Source organism: Hypanus sabinus, chromosome 2 (genome assembly GCF_030144855.1).
Source record: "Hypanus sabinus isolate sHypSab1 chromosome 2, sHypSab1.hap1, whole genome shotgun sequence".
NCBI classification, from domain to species: Eukaryota; Metazoa; Chordata; class Chondrichthyes; order Myliobatiformes; family Dasyatidae; genus Hypanus; species Hypanus sabinus.
The window spans coordinates 55,474,126-55,488,494 of NC_082707.1; the positions used below are offsets into that span (position 1 = coordinate 55,474,126).

At 41.1% G+C, this 14,369-nt stretch overlaps 1 protein-coding gene across 9 annotated transcripts in view; it reads right to left on the reverse strand.

Moving 5' to 3' along the window:
* LOC132378911 (coiled-coil domain-containing protein 150-like) overlaps positions 1-14,369 on the reverse strand; it is a 148,858-nt gene that overhangs the window by 7,605 nt on the left and 126,884 nt on the right. For 5 of the 9 annotated variants that reach the window (XM_059946263.1, XM_059946232.1, XM_059946223.1 and 2 more), the window contains one exon: positions 13,189-13,949. The exons of 2 other annotated variants lie outside the window; for them this stretch is intronic. In XM_059946263.1, the coding sequence (XP_059802246.1) occupies positions 13,932-13,949 (18 nt within the window). In that variant the 3' untranslated portion in view covers positions 13,189-13,931. Of the gene's footprint in view, positions 1-13,188; positions 13,950-14,369 lie in introns of those variants that run through there. 2 more of the 9 variants (XM_059946280.1, XM_059946252.1) reach the window with 1 other exon arrangement.

Below are 14,369 nucleotides of genomic sequence, written 5' to 3' on the forward strand. Positions count from 1 at the left end.
CATGCCCTTTCCCAAGGGGTAGACTTTGAGGCACTGGCAGAGGCACAGCAGGCAGATGAGGAGATTCCGAGTTACAGAACCGCAGTCTCCGGTTTGCAGCTCCAGGACCTCCCCGTAGGCCCGGGTGAGAGGACCCTACTCTGTGACGTCGCCACCAGCCAGCCCCGTCCCGTCGTCCCGACAGCCTGGCGGCGCCGTGTTTTCGACTCCATTCATAACTTGGCGCATCCCTCCATCCGGACCACAGTCTGGATAGTTTCCAGCAGGTTCGTTTGGCATGGACTCCGCAAACAGGTCAGTGAATGGGCCAAAACGTGCATGCACTGCCAGACGGCCAAAGTGCAGCGGCACACCAAAGCCCCACCGCAACAGTTCCATCCCGCCCACCGGCGTTTCGACCACATTCATGTGGATATCGTGGGCCCCCTGCCAGTGTCGCGCAGAGCGCGGCACCTCCTGACTATCGTGGACCGGTTCACAAGATGGCCAGAGGCGGTCCCGCTCACCGACACCACCTCCGAATCTTGCGCCCGAGCCCTGATCACCACCTGGATATCTCGCTTTGGTGTACCGGCCCACATTACCTCCGACAGAGGCGCCCAGTTCACCTCCAGCCTGTGGTCAGCTATGGCCAGCCTTTTGGGGACTCAGCTGCACCACACAACTGCCTACCACCCACAGTCGAACGGGCTAGTGGAGCGTTTCCACCGTCACCTGAAGTCGGCCCTCATGGCCCGCCTGCGAGGAGCCAACTGGGCAGACGACCTTCCCTGGGTCCTACTCGGCATCCGCACAGTGCCCAAGGACGACCTGCACGCCTCGTCGGCCGAGTTGGTATACGGCGCGCCCTTGGTCGTCCCCGGGGAGTTCCTACCAGCCCCACGGGGGCAAGAGGAAGATCCCGCAGCAGTCCTGGGCAGACTACGCGAGAAGCTCGGTAACCTGGCCCCCATACTCACTTCACAGCACGGGCAGAACCCGACCTGCGTACCCAAAGACCTGCAGAACTGTAAGTTTGTGTTTGTACGAAGGGGCGGGCATCGGCCACCGCTGCAGCGGCCATACGAGGGGCTGTTTATGGTGCTCCGGAACAACGGGTCCACGTTCGTGCTGGACGTTGGGGGGAAAGAGGAGGTTTTCACGGTGGACCGCCTCAAACTGGCCCATGTGAACCTGGCGCAACCGGCCGAGTTTCAAAATTACAAAATTGTATCAAGACATTTTACAGGAGAATATCAGGGTAGCAGTCCGTTGCCTGAAGCTTAAGAGAAGTTGGAAGAGGAACTGTAGCAAGTTGACACTCTACCTCTCACATTCTGAAAGATGAAAATGATTGTAAATACTCTTGTCATTATTTCATTGATATCTGGTCTAATGTAATTAATGACAGGATATTAGCAAAATATGGAACAATAGTCGAGAAGTGCAAAGGGGCATAACATTTTAAGAAATTTGCTTGTCACAATTGTTACTGTAAAATTATTCACATTGTTGTTCACAAACATTTTCTCGCAACTGTATGTCTTGTACTAGAATTTATTATGCTTTGTGGCCACAAAAGAATAACAAACCTGTAGTTTAAGAGGGAGAAGCTAAAGTCAGACGTGATACTATTACAATGGAGTAAAGGGAATTACAGAGGAACAAGAGAGGAGTTGGCCAAATTTCATTACAAGGGGATACTTGCAGCGATCACGACAGAACTGCAATGGCTGTAGTTCCTGGAAGTAATTTGGGAGGTGCAAGATAGATTCATCCCAAAGAAGAATGCATTTTAAAGGTAGAATAATGCACAGGTGAAGTCAAAGACAGCATAAAAGCAAAGAAAGATCAGATAATATAGCAAAAATTTGTGGGAAGTTAGAAGATTTGGAAGCTTTTAAAAGCCCACATAAGGCAACTAAAAAGCCATAAGGAAAGGATGAAATATGGTGACTAATATAAAAGGTAAAACAAGATTTTCCCACAGGTATATAAAGAACAAAAGAGAGGTGAAAGTGGATTTCAGACTAATGAAAAACGATGCTGGAGAGATGGTATTGGGGGACAAAAAATGGTAGACAAACGCAATATCTTGCATATGTCTTCACTGTGGAAAACATTCAGGGGGCAGAAGTGAATATAGATGCTATTACGAAGGAGATAGTGCTTGGGAAGCTGAAAGGTCTAATTGTAGAAAATCCACCTGGACCAGAAGGAATATGCCCCAAGATTCTAAAAGAGGTAGCTGAACAGATTGTTGAGGGATTAGTAGTGATCCTTCAAGAATTTCTAAACTCTGGGATGCTTCCAGAGGACTGGAAAATTGCAAATGTCACTCCACTCTTTAAGAAGAGAGGAAAGCAGGAGAAAGGAAATTACAGGCAGTTAGCCTGACTTCAGTGGTTGGGAAGATGTTTGAGTCCATTATTAAGGATGAAGTTTCATGGTACTTGGAGGCACATGATAAAATAGACTGAAGTCAGCATGATTTCCTTAAGACGAAATCTTGCCTGACATACCTGTTTGAATTCTTTGAGGAAATACTGGCAGGATAAACAGGTGAGTCAGTGGATGTTGGTTTTGGTCTGAAACATCAACTGTACTTTTTTCCTATAGTTGCCACCTGGTCTGCTGAGTTCCTCCAACATTTTGTGTGTATTGCAAAGCATTTTCTAAATTGGAAGTAAGTACAAAATCAGAGGTGCAAAGGGACTTGGGAGTCCTTCAGCAGGATTCCCAAAAAGTTAACTTGCAGATTAAGTCAGTGGTAAGGAAGGCAAATTCATTTCAAGAGGACTAGAATATCAAGCAAGGATATAATGCTGAGGCTTTATAAGACATTGGCCAGACTTCACTTGGAGTATTGTGTGCAGTTTTAGGCCCCTTATGTAAGAAATGATGTGCTGGCATTGGAGAGGGTCCAAAGGAGATTTACAGGATTTATTCCAGAAATGAAAGGATTAATGTTGGAGGAGTGCTTGATGGCTCTGGGCTTGTACTTACTAGAGTTTAGAAGAATTAGTGGAGGGGATCTCATGAAAATATACTAAATATCGAAAGGCCAAAACAGTTGATGTGGAGAGGATGTTTCCTATAGGGAACATATAGGAGGGGGTGCAGGACCAGAGGGCACAGACTCAGATTAAAAAGGTGTCTGTTTTGAACAGAGATGAGGAGGAATTTCTTTAGCCAGAGAGAGATGTATGTCTGGAATTCATTGCCACAGAAGACCGTGGAGGCCAAGTCATTGGATATACTTAAGGCACCACCTGACGACATCTGCTCCTGGCCAAAGGCTTTGGTTACCTCATCAGGTAACTGAAGAGAGGACCCCAGTGTGTGATGCAAGCAGTAGCTGGTTCACCAGTGGCTTCCAGGAAAGACGGGATGGCAACTGATAAAGGTCGGTGATGCTGGAAAGATAGGTGACTTCCAGGAAAGACTGTAACGGGCACACAATGCCAGCAAACTTGTGTGCAGCACTTGCAAGAGGGCACCATACAAGCTATAGATGAACTAAAAATGTAATACCCCCCAGAGTCTCTCAGTGGGTGGAGGGGAATGAGAGAATCAATAGGACAGACAGAACAGGAACGACAGTAAGTATGATAATAAGAAGGCTCAAGCAAACAACACTGACTGGTAAGGCATTCATTGCAAAGGGCCATTGCAGCAAAACCTGCAAAAACATCAAAAACCGCAAGATACATCAAAGCAGGTCCAGCTGTGGGACGAAGGCAACTCAAGTTCAATGCATGGACTCAACATCTGGTGAAATAATGGAGAACTCCAACCAGGAAGCACCCCACAGAGCGGAAGATCTCTCCACATCTGAGCCATCCCAGTGTCAAAGAAGGGACCAAGTGAGTGCCCCTTTGGACACCCTGATCTATTCATCAAGGAAAGAGAGGATCAGATGGACTAAATAATCAATGTATCTTGGAAGCAGTTCGATGACAACTTCGATTGCACCTTGGGAGATACATTGGCAGGATCTGTCTACAGGAAAATCGACTCCCTCACAACCACTGTGTTCAACTCGCGAAAGAGTGATTCGGCCCAATGGAAAAGAAAGGGGATCTTAGACCATCACGGCAACCAAACAGGAGGGGAAGGGAGATTCGCCACCTGAGGAGTGAGATAAATATCCTGAACAAACAATTCAAAAACAGTTCACCTGACATAAAAGAAGGTGTCAAAGATCTAACAGCAAACAGCTGGAACAGCTGTGCAACCTCAGGAGGGTGGAGCAGCTGCAAAAGCGAAGAAGAGAGAAAGAGAGAAGGAGAATGCAGTTTGTTAAAAACCCATCCAGGCTCACCAGGGCTCTTCTCAACTAGCAAAAATCTGGTACCCTAACCAGCTCAAAGCAGGAGGTGAAACAATTTCTGCGGGAATCACACAACAATCCCCATAGAAATCAGGGACTAGACTTTAATCAGAAGTCCCCCAGTCCCCCAACCAAGAATCCCAGCATCTGAGCTGAACATGGCAGAGACCACGTGGCAGGAGGTCCAGGATATCATCAAGAGAGCAAAGTCACCTGCTGCCCCAGGACCAAGTGCTATACCCTACAAGGTATATAAGAAATGCCCAAAACTCCTCTGGAGTTTGTGGAAGATAATGAGGAAGATTTAGACCAAGGCTCTATTCCACCAAGCTGGAAAATGGCTGAAGAAGATTCCTCAACATTTGCCCAGTTTACAACAATCTCCCTCCTTAGTGCAGAGTGCAAGATATTCTTCCCAGTGCTTGCGAAAAGGCTGAACTCTTACTTAATAGAGAATCACTGTAATAACACATCTATCCAGAAAGGTGGCATCCTGGGTTTTTCTGGGTGCCTTGAACACACCTCAATAATCAACCAATTGATCCACAAGGTCAGGCAAAAGAAAGGCGAGCTAACAGTCATCTGCTTAGACCTATCCAACGCCTATGGATCAATTCCATGCATCCTCATCCAGTCTGGCCTGGACCTCTACCATATCCCACAAGTAACACAAGACATGATCACCAGCTAACTAGGAGGATTCAGCTATGCTTCACTTCAGCCCACTTTACAATCAGGTGGCAAGACCTCCAAAAAAGGATTTTAACGGGCTGTACCATCTCCCCCATCTTGTTTGTCATGGGTAGGAACCTCCTCTTATCAGCAGCAGCAGATGTAATCCCCCCAGTGCTGGAGCTCGGCATCTGATAACCTTCAATACGTGGATTCATGGATAACTTCACAGTAACTACTATAACCCACGTTCAAGCAAGATGGGTTTTGGAAATCCTGTAAAACATAGCTACTTGGGCTAGGATGTCCTTCAAGGCCAGGAAATACAGATGCATGGTGATCAAAAAGGCAAAGTTACTAGCAAGTTCAGTCTTCAAGTACAGGAACAAGTCATTCCATCCATAGAGGACAACCCAGTAAAGTGTCTTGTAAAGTGGTTTAATGCAGCAATGATAGACAGCACCAACATCACCAACACTGTAAAGTGGAATGAGGAGTGGCTTAAGAAGATCAACAAATCCGGACTCCTTGATAAATTTAAGACATGGCTGTACCAACATGGTCTTCTATCAAGGCTACTTTGGCTTTTCACATTATATGAGTTCCCCATAACCACTGCAGAAGGCATTGAGAGGAAAGTCAAAAAGCACCGGTGGAGGTGGCTGTGGATCCCCTCCCCAAGTTCTTCTTCAGTAGGGTTCTACATAAGATCAGTCAGCTACTGCTCCCGTTGTCATCAGTAGTGGAGGAGTTCAAGGTGGCAGTGTAGAGTTGTGTTAACACTGAGGGGCTCCGATGACAAGCTAATAACCCAAGCAGGAGTCACAACAAGATCGGGCCAGAACAGGGCCACCAGCTCGGCCACAGACCAGGCAGTGAGCTCCCCGCAATTGAAAGTTATCATTGGCAAGCAATGCCTGGGACAGCAACAATGCAAGGGACATTTAAGACATGGTCCAGGCAGAGGTACAGAATCGCAAGGACAAAAGCAAGTTATCGAAGGCAGTGGAGTTGGGGGTCATAGGCTGCCTGGATGAATGGGATCTTCCCAAGATCACTTGGGGAGAGCTTTGGAGACTGGAGCCCTTCTGCATTTATTTCCTCCTGCAGTCCATGTATGATACTCTCCTTACACCATCACAGCTGTACACATGGGGGCTGAGAGAGGACCCTAACTGCAAGTTTTGTGATCAGTGGGGTTCACTGGCACACATACTGTCAGGATGCAAAACAGCTTTAACGCAAGGAAGGTGTAGGTGGTTCCATGACAAGGTCCCTCTGTCCCTTGCTGACGCACTGGAGCAGAAGTATAAAAAGAGACCAACTGGCAGAGAGGGAAACTGGATAGCCATTTTCATAAAGGAGAGGGCCACGCCAGTCATATCAAAAGGGCCTAAATCCAGTCTGCTGCAAACTGCCAAATCATGGGAGATGGATGTTGATGTGGGGAGGAAGCTGCAGTTCCCTGAGGTGGTGCAAACCACACTTCAACCAGATATTGTACTATGGTACACCAAAGACAAGAAAATCATCCTGGTGGAGCTCCCAGTACCACAGGAGGAAGGATGTGAAGAGGCCCATGAGAGTAAGGCTTTGAAATATCAGTCCTTAGTCCAGGAGTGCAGGGACCAAGGATGGCAGACATGGCTACTCACAGTGGAGATCGGCTGTAGAGAATTCGCGGCAAAGTCAGCTGGGCCTTGTTGAAAGGATGAAGAACCAAGCAGCTCGCAGGATGGGGGAGGAAGCAGAAAGAGCCTCTTGCTGGATACGGAGCAGGCGAGAGAAGTTGAGTTGGAAGTCAGGAGCAGATGGCCAGTGACTTGGCCACCACTGCTGACCCACCAACTGGAGAGTGTAAGGGTCAAAACACTCTATGAAGGTTGGGCACTACCTGACATCTGCTATTAGCCAAAGGTTACAGTTACCTCATCAGGTAACTGAAGAGAGCACCCCAATCTATGATGCAAACAAAAATGGAGATTCATGGGTTCTTAATTAGTCAGGGCCTCAAAGATTACAGAGAGAAGGTAGGAGAAAGGGGTTGAGAGGATTAATAAATCAGCCATAATGGAATAATGCAGCAGACTTCATGGACCGAATGGCCTAATTCTGCTCCTACATCCTATGGTCTTAAATTTTACTGCATGTATCAGTGATAATAAACCAAATTCTGACTCTGACCTTGTAGAGTTTTAGCAATTCCATTCATTTGAATGGAATAGGATGGCTGCAGAGAGAAAGACAAGTTTCAGGAGATTTACACTTTATTGCTTATATGTTTTTAATTTTTTAAATTCTAAATATAAATAAAACTAAAAATGAATTATTTGATTAAGAATACTGCTATCTCTCTTTTATGCTCTGGTGGAAAAAGTGTCTATGCTCAAAAGTGCAATAGCTGTTCCACCATTGAGAATTGCCATTCTTCCACATAGTATAATTTCTCACCCAGAAATTATCAATTTGTACTTTATATTATTGTGTGCAAAGCATCTGTAGGAAGCAGGGCTGGAATTTTACGTAGACAGGAATTCTGCTCCTGCAAGTCAAATCTTAACTGGATTTGAAAATAATCTTGAGCAAATAATGTTAATAGTCTACAAATATAATACAGAATATTTATTAAGTTGCATTTTTGCTGATATGTATTTCTCACTTCCTCCTAAGGTTGTCTAAAGATGTAAACTGCTGTTTAGGTAGTAATGACACCAAAATTAGGATGAAGTAACACTGTGAGTTAATTCAAACTCAGTAATTAATATTTCTGTGATTTATTTTGTTAACTTGCATTGAAACAAATAGCAATTATTTATTAAATTAAATTTATCTTCAGGAATAATGTGAAATGGTTAACATAAAAAAATCAGTAAATAGTTTTGTGTAAATAATATATATTCAATCATTATTTGAGGTGTGAACTACTCTCTTACTTCAGAATTTTTTTCTACAAATACCTATACAAAAAATTTCACAATATGAATGATGGAAATTCCAAACAAAGAACCCATTTTGGATCTGTTTTTGATGTTGGTAGAAGAAACTTGTTAAATAAAAGTATGTTTTATCGTGTTCTGGATAAACCACCACATTTTCCTTAAACGGTTATATTCTGCTTTAACTTCCAGCAGTCATTTTGGATGAGTTTTTTTTCACAATTTCATTGCTTTTTTGAACACCTAAACAAAAGTTTAAGTTCTTTATTGTTCATCAAGTTAATATTACTAAACCTGGGATTATCCTTTTGGCTAAATCAGAGGTTCCCAACCTGGGGTCCACAAACTCCTCAGTTAATGGTAAAAGCCCATGGCATAAAAAGAGTTTGGGAACACTGTCTGACATCTCATACATAAGAAGCAATTTAAATAAACAAAAACCTATCTTAAGTGTATAAGTTTCCTTAAAATGTTTTTGCTGTGCCTTGGCTATTTGACAATTGTTGCTGCAATGAACAATGCTGTAAAGTTGTTATAACAAATGCAAAATCTATGAAATCTGTATTAAAAAAAGTGTAATATCTCAAAAATGTGGCAGATAGTTAAGTCAAAAATAATACTGAAACTGAGACAAAATTATATTTAAAAATTGCTTAATGTGGAAGTCAGGAACTAATTAAGACTATGTTGTTATAGTTGAAGCAAAAACTTAGTGCAGGATAGAAGTAGTACAAGACCATGTTAACTAGATATTGGTATTTGAAAGTCGGGCTGGAACACTGATTAAACAAGGAAACAACAAAGGTTTGAAGCACCCAAGGGGCGACTTTGCTAAAACAAGCAATATTTGCAACAGAATTTCAGACAAGTAGAATTGTTCAAGGAATAACACATTCTGTAATGCATCAAACAAGAAAGTTAAAGAATGGCTCATTTGACAGGATAGGACTAACAATAAATGAAAAAATATATTTTTGATGGGAATGGTGGTCACAAAACACTAGAAATTTATAACAGGTAAGATTAAAGAGAAAAAAATGTATAAAGTATGCTGTTAGAGAGATGCAATCAGAAACTCAAATGTAATAAATTTGCTATGCTTATAACCAATATACAATAGCTATTTGTTGCAGGCAGGAACAAACCTTTTGAGTTAACTTAAATGAGATACCAATTGGAATTTCTCAGACCAATTATATCAGTAGATTCTTTATGTAAAGCCTTATCATGCCAAAAGTGAAGTTGGAGTAAAATTATACATATTAAGTTTCCAGTAAGATGGTGGTACACTCAAATGCAGAAGTTTCTACAGGGCCAACCAAAGGTGATATGTTCTTTTTTAAATGTAATTTCTTACAATTGCAAGACCCCACTGGACATTAAGAACTTAAAGTATTGTGGGTCTAACCTATCTGCTTGTTGGGAGAGAAACTGAAGGAGCTGGACTTGGTGTGGATCGTGCTGTTGCCTGCGTCAGACAGGTGTCGGAGTGCGTGTGGTGAACAGTCTAATAGTGAGTGATAGTCTTAGTCTCCTATCTTGTGATCACAAGACCCTGTTCATGTGGAATGTTGCTAGTCCAATTCACTGGCTTACTGCTGAATTGTGGGGGGGGGGACGGTGGGGCAGCTGCATGGCCTCAGTCATAGCAAGGACTGGGCCTCAAGCCATGGAGTTCTTTGTTTGCAGCCGCCCAGTTGAGACGGATTAGAATTGGTGCACTCTACTGTAGTGCTGGCGGTGGTGTGGTGTAACTGGAATAGGAGCTGCCCTCTAGTGTTCGCTCAGCAGAAGACAAGCTGTATTGTGTTTGACTGCAGACTGCTGCAACATTCATGGGTTCAGGGGCTTGAACTACATTTTCTGTGTGACAGTATTTTCATGTTATATGTACTATGTAACCCCTGTGCTGTGTATCACTGTTGGCACCGTGGTATTGCATCTTGGTACTGGAATAATGCTGTTACATTTGGCTATATCCATGGGTATTCATGGATGGGTGAATGACAATTAAACTGGAACTTGAATTTAAATGGTATCAGTGTTCAAGGGAACATGTAAGCAAAGAGAAACACTAACAGTTTATAAGTACTAGTTATTTTATAGTTTTGGAGTACAAGGATCAATGTACGAAATATCAAAGAATGAGACCTGAGTGGTAGGGTGAAAAGGAAAAACCGCAAAGTAAGTGAGAATTAGCACAATATAAAACTTAGGGAGTAGTAGAAAGAACTGTAAGGACACTTCATAGTTATTGAGTGATGAGGCAGTAAATAAGCATACAGGAGGGAAATTGAAAATTTGGCTGAGTGATATAATAATAACCTCTCACTCAACGTTAATACGACCAAGGAACTGATTGTAGACTTCAGGAGAGGGAAACCAGAAGTCCATAAGCCAGTACTCATCGAAGGATCAGAGGTGGAGAGAACCAATAGCTTTAAATTCCTGGGTGTCACTATCTCAGAAGACCCATCCTGGACCTGTCATATAAATGTAATTACAAAAAAAAAGCATGGCAGTGCCTCTACTTCCTCAGGAGTCTGCAGAGTTTGTCATGTTATAAAAAACATTGGCAAACTTCTATAGATGTCTGGTGGAAAATGTATTGACTGGCTGTATTATGGACTGTATGGGAACACCAATGCCTTTGAGTGGAAAATCCTAAAAAAGGTAGTAGATTTGGCCCAGTACATCACGGATAAAGCCCTTGCAACAATTCAGCATATCGATATGAAATGCTGTCATAGAAAAAGAGCATCCATCATGAAAGATCCTCACTACACAGGCCGTGTTCTTTTCTACCTGTAGAAGGTACAAGTGCTTCAGGACTCACACCCCCAGGTTCAAGAACAGTAACAACCCCTCAACAATCAGGCTCTTGAACAAAAGGGGATAACTACACATTCTTTCTCTGGTATTCCCACAACTGATGGTCGCACTTTAAGGACTCATCTTGTTAAGTCACACTTGTTATTTATTGATATTTATTTATTTGCACAGTTTGTTGTTCATTGATCCTGTTTACAGTTACTGACCTGCAGATTTGCTAAGTATTTCTGCAGGAAAAAGAATCTCAGGGTTGTAAGTGATGCCATGTATGTACACCAATAATAAATTTGACCTTGAACTTTGAAGGAAATTAAACATATTGAATAAGAATTTGAAATCTGAGGATAATCTAAATTAGCAAGAAGATAAATTTCTGAGTCTTGATACAGGGTAGGAGATGAACAGCTAAAAATGTATGAGTTAAAATTAATGGTGGATAGAACGGCAGCAAAAAGATTATTTATTAAGCATATAAATGATATAGGCAGAAAATTTCTGTGAAGTGGGCAGAAGTTCACTTAATCTTTTATATGTCTTTTTACATTTCTAGTGGTCATATTGCAGGACCATGTTTAATCTAATAACCTAAACCTATTTCAGTGAACAAAACTGCAGAATTGAATAATTAATGAAACATACACATTGTTTCCAATTACAGGCATTATGCAAGTTACAACTCGGAACTGTTCATAAACAGTGAGGGATGCCGAAGGGAGGGGAGGAAGACAGGCACACAGATATGCCCCATTTCTAAATGGCAGAAGATGCCCGCAACCCTGCTAACCCAAGTTAGCAAATCCATCCTTAAGGGCCGCACAGATCTCCCAAACATTCAGCCATATATTAGTCAGGCATTTTAAACCTGGGAAGAGTTGTAACTTGTTTTTAATTAAAGTCAAATTACATTAGTTACTGTAGTAAGGATATCCAGCACAAGCCTTTTCCTGGCAGCATGGTAGCATAGCATTAGCACAACACTTCACAGCAACGGCATTTACTGATTGAGGTTCAATTTTAAGGTTTTTGTATCTTCTCCCCATGTCCACATGGATTTCCTTTGGGTACCCCAGTTTTCTCCCACATTCAAAACATATATGGGTTAGGATTGGTAAGTTGTGGGTATGCTACCTTGGTGCCAGAAGCATTGCAATATTGCCAGGCTGCCTCCAGCATACCCTTGGACTGTGTTGATTGTTGATGTAAGCAATGCATTTTACTGTATGTTTCAATGTACGCGTGACAACTAAAGCTAATCTTTATCTTTGCTTTAACTTCAAGAAGATACATAGGTACATATATTCAAACTAACAGTCCAAAAGACTTCCTAAGTTGTGATTTTAAAATCTCAATAAAAATGTTTTTTTGTTTTCTTAATTATCTGAGGAAATTCGTTATTTAGGTATGGATAATTCTGGAGGTTAATGCTGAACCTGTGCACTTTTGAAGTATCACTTTGCCAGAAAAATAGAAAAACTACTGCAGAATGTATAAATGAAATAGGCTTCTACTAATTTAGTTGCAAATATCCTATTTGGAAAATGGAAATAAACAACATAATATAAGTATTTCAATGAAAGATAATTGACCTAAAGACTTCTCACTTAACTTCTTGACATGCTAGATATCTAGCATATTATGTGTTTATTTCAGATTTCCAGGATCTGCAGTTTTCTGCTATTTGAAATAAATTGTGCAACATTGTGATGAATCATGCTGCCATGTTGAAGGATAATTATAGTTGCTTCTTTGCCATGCAACTTTTAATGAAAGGTTCTAGCAGAAATGCAGTAGTATAGAGGTTAGCATAACACTTAACAGTGCCAACAATAGGACTTTGGTTCCTGCTACTGTCTATAAGGAGTTTGTATGTTCTTCTTGTGGCTATGTGGACTTCCTCCAAGTGCACCATTTTCATTCCACATTCCAACAACCAACAGGTTGGGTTAGTAAGTTGTGAGTGTGCTATGTTGGTACCAGAAGCCTCAAGCATGCTGTTCCCAGCATGTCCTTGGACTGTGTTGATGCAAATGATCCATCTCACTGTATGTTTTGATGCACATGTGACAAATAAAGCTTATCTTTTTAAAATTTTAAATATTTATAGCCCCTCCCCTGAGAGTTCCAGCATTTAAGATCCTCCACTTACAGATTACTGGAAATTTTATGTGGAACTACAAATTTTCATTTCTATTTGCATGGGTGATGAATTGAAGAAAGAAATGTATTACTACACCTTTTGTGAATTTATCCTATTTCAGCAGTTGGCACTTAACACTTACTTATAAACCTAACAGGTTCAAAATCTTTTCTTCAGTGACCCATTCCAGCTATATTTCTTAAGCAAGTGCATCTCCAATATAACAGAACCTATGACATCCCAGCAACTAAATTTTCACAAAGGTGGTAATGGTTTAACACATACATTCCATTTGGCTTCAGATTTGCTTCTTTTCACTTGGTTGATCACTTAGACAAATCAGACTTTCTGGAGACAAATTTTAATTTCTGATTAGTGTCCCAACAACTGAGGCTGGATTGGCTTGGAATTTCAAATGCCGAAATCTTCATGCCCTTTGTAAGTATAAAAGCTTGAATTTACCACAGACTATAAGATGTAGTGTTTATTTTCCTTTGAAAGAACAGTGCTGAACTTTCCCCAAAGGATGATACTGAATATGTTAATAAAGTGAACATAGTGTAAAGTTTTAAAAAGATGAAACTTTATAAGAATATCTTTCTTCTATCACAATGCACAGCTCAAATATTAACTTTTTCCACAAATAGTTAATATGCATCATGGAGTTCTTATGTCAACAATTGTGAAACTTTTCTGAAGCAGAACAGTGGATATTATCTTGGATAATATTTAACTCAGAACTGAAATAAGCCTATAACAAAGATGATCTAGTCATTATTACATTGTTATTTGTAGAATATACTATGTGTAAATTGTCTGCAAATCTTCAAACTGTGATTACATTTCAAAAGGCACTTAGTTGGTTGTTTTTATGAATACTAGGAAAGATTCTTAATGAATGCAAATCTTTCTTCCTTTGAAAGCAGCAGAAAAAAATTGGATACTTATTGAAAAGGCATATGTGATCGATGATGCAGAAGTTACTCTTCACCTATAGAAGGCACTGGTTTTACCTGAGCTGGGGTATGAAGATAAATGTACTTCAGAATATTGGAATGTTCTGCAGGAAAGGATAGGATATTAATATTTAATCATAGTTTTCAAAAAGAACTTAATTAAGTACTTGAAAAGGAAACAAATTGCTGGACTTGGGGGTTAATTGCAAACACTTTCCCGTGCTGTATAATTCTAAGTCTTCATCATTTGGAGGTAAGTAGGTTTCATCATCAAGTGCAAATCAGTAACTTAGCAACCAGATGAGGGGAGTTATCAGGATATGACATTAAATAGCTTGTGATGATTTTCTGAGCAAAATGTCTCTTCAGAAGTTTCTGTTTACACTTAACATATAAAAAGAATTCATCCAATATTTCATGCAAAGTAAATGTGTGAATTCAGTAAGCATTATCCCCTTAACACAAGGGGTTGTCAGGACTCACTATAATTTAGATTAATTTTTATTTGTAAATTCCAAGAACAA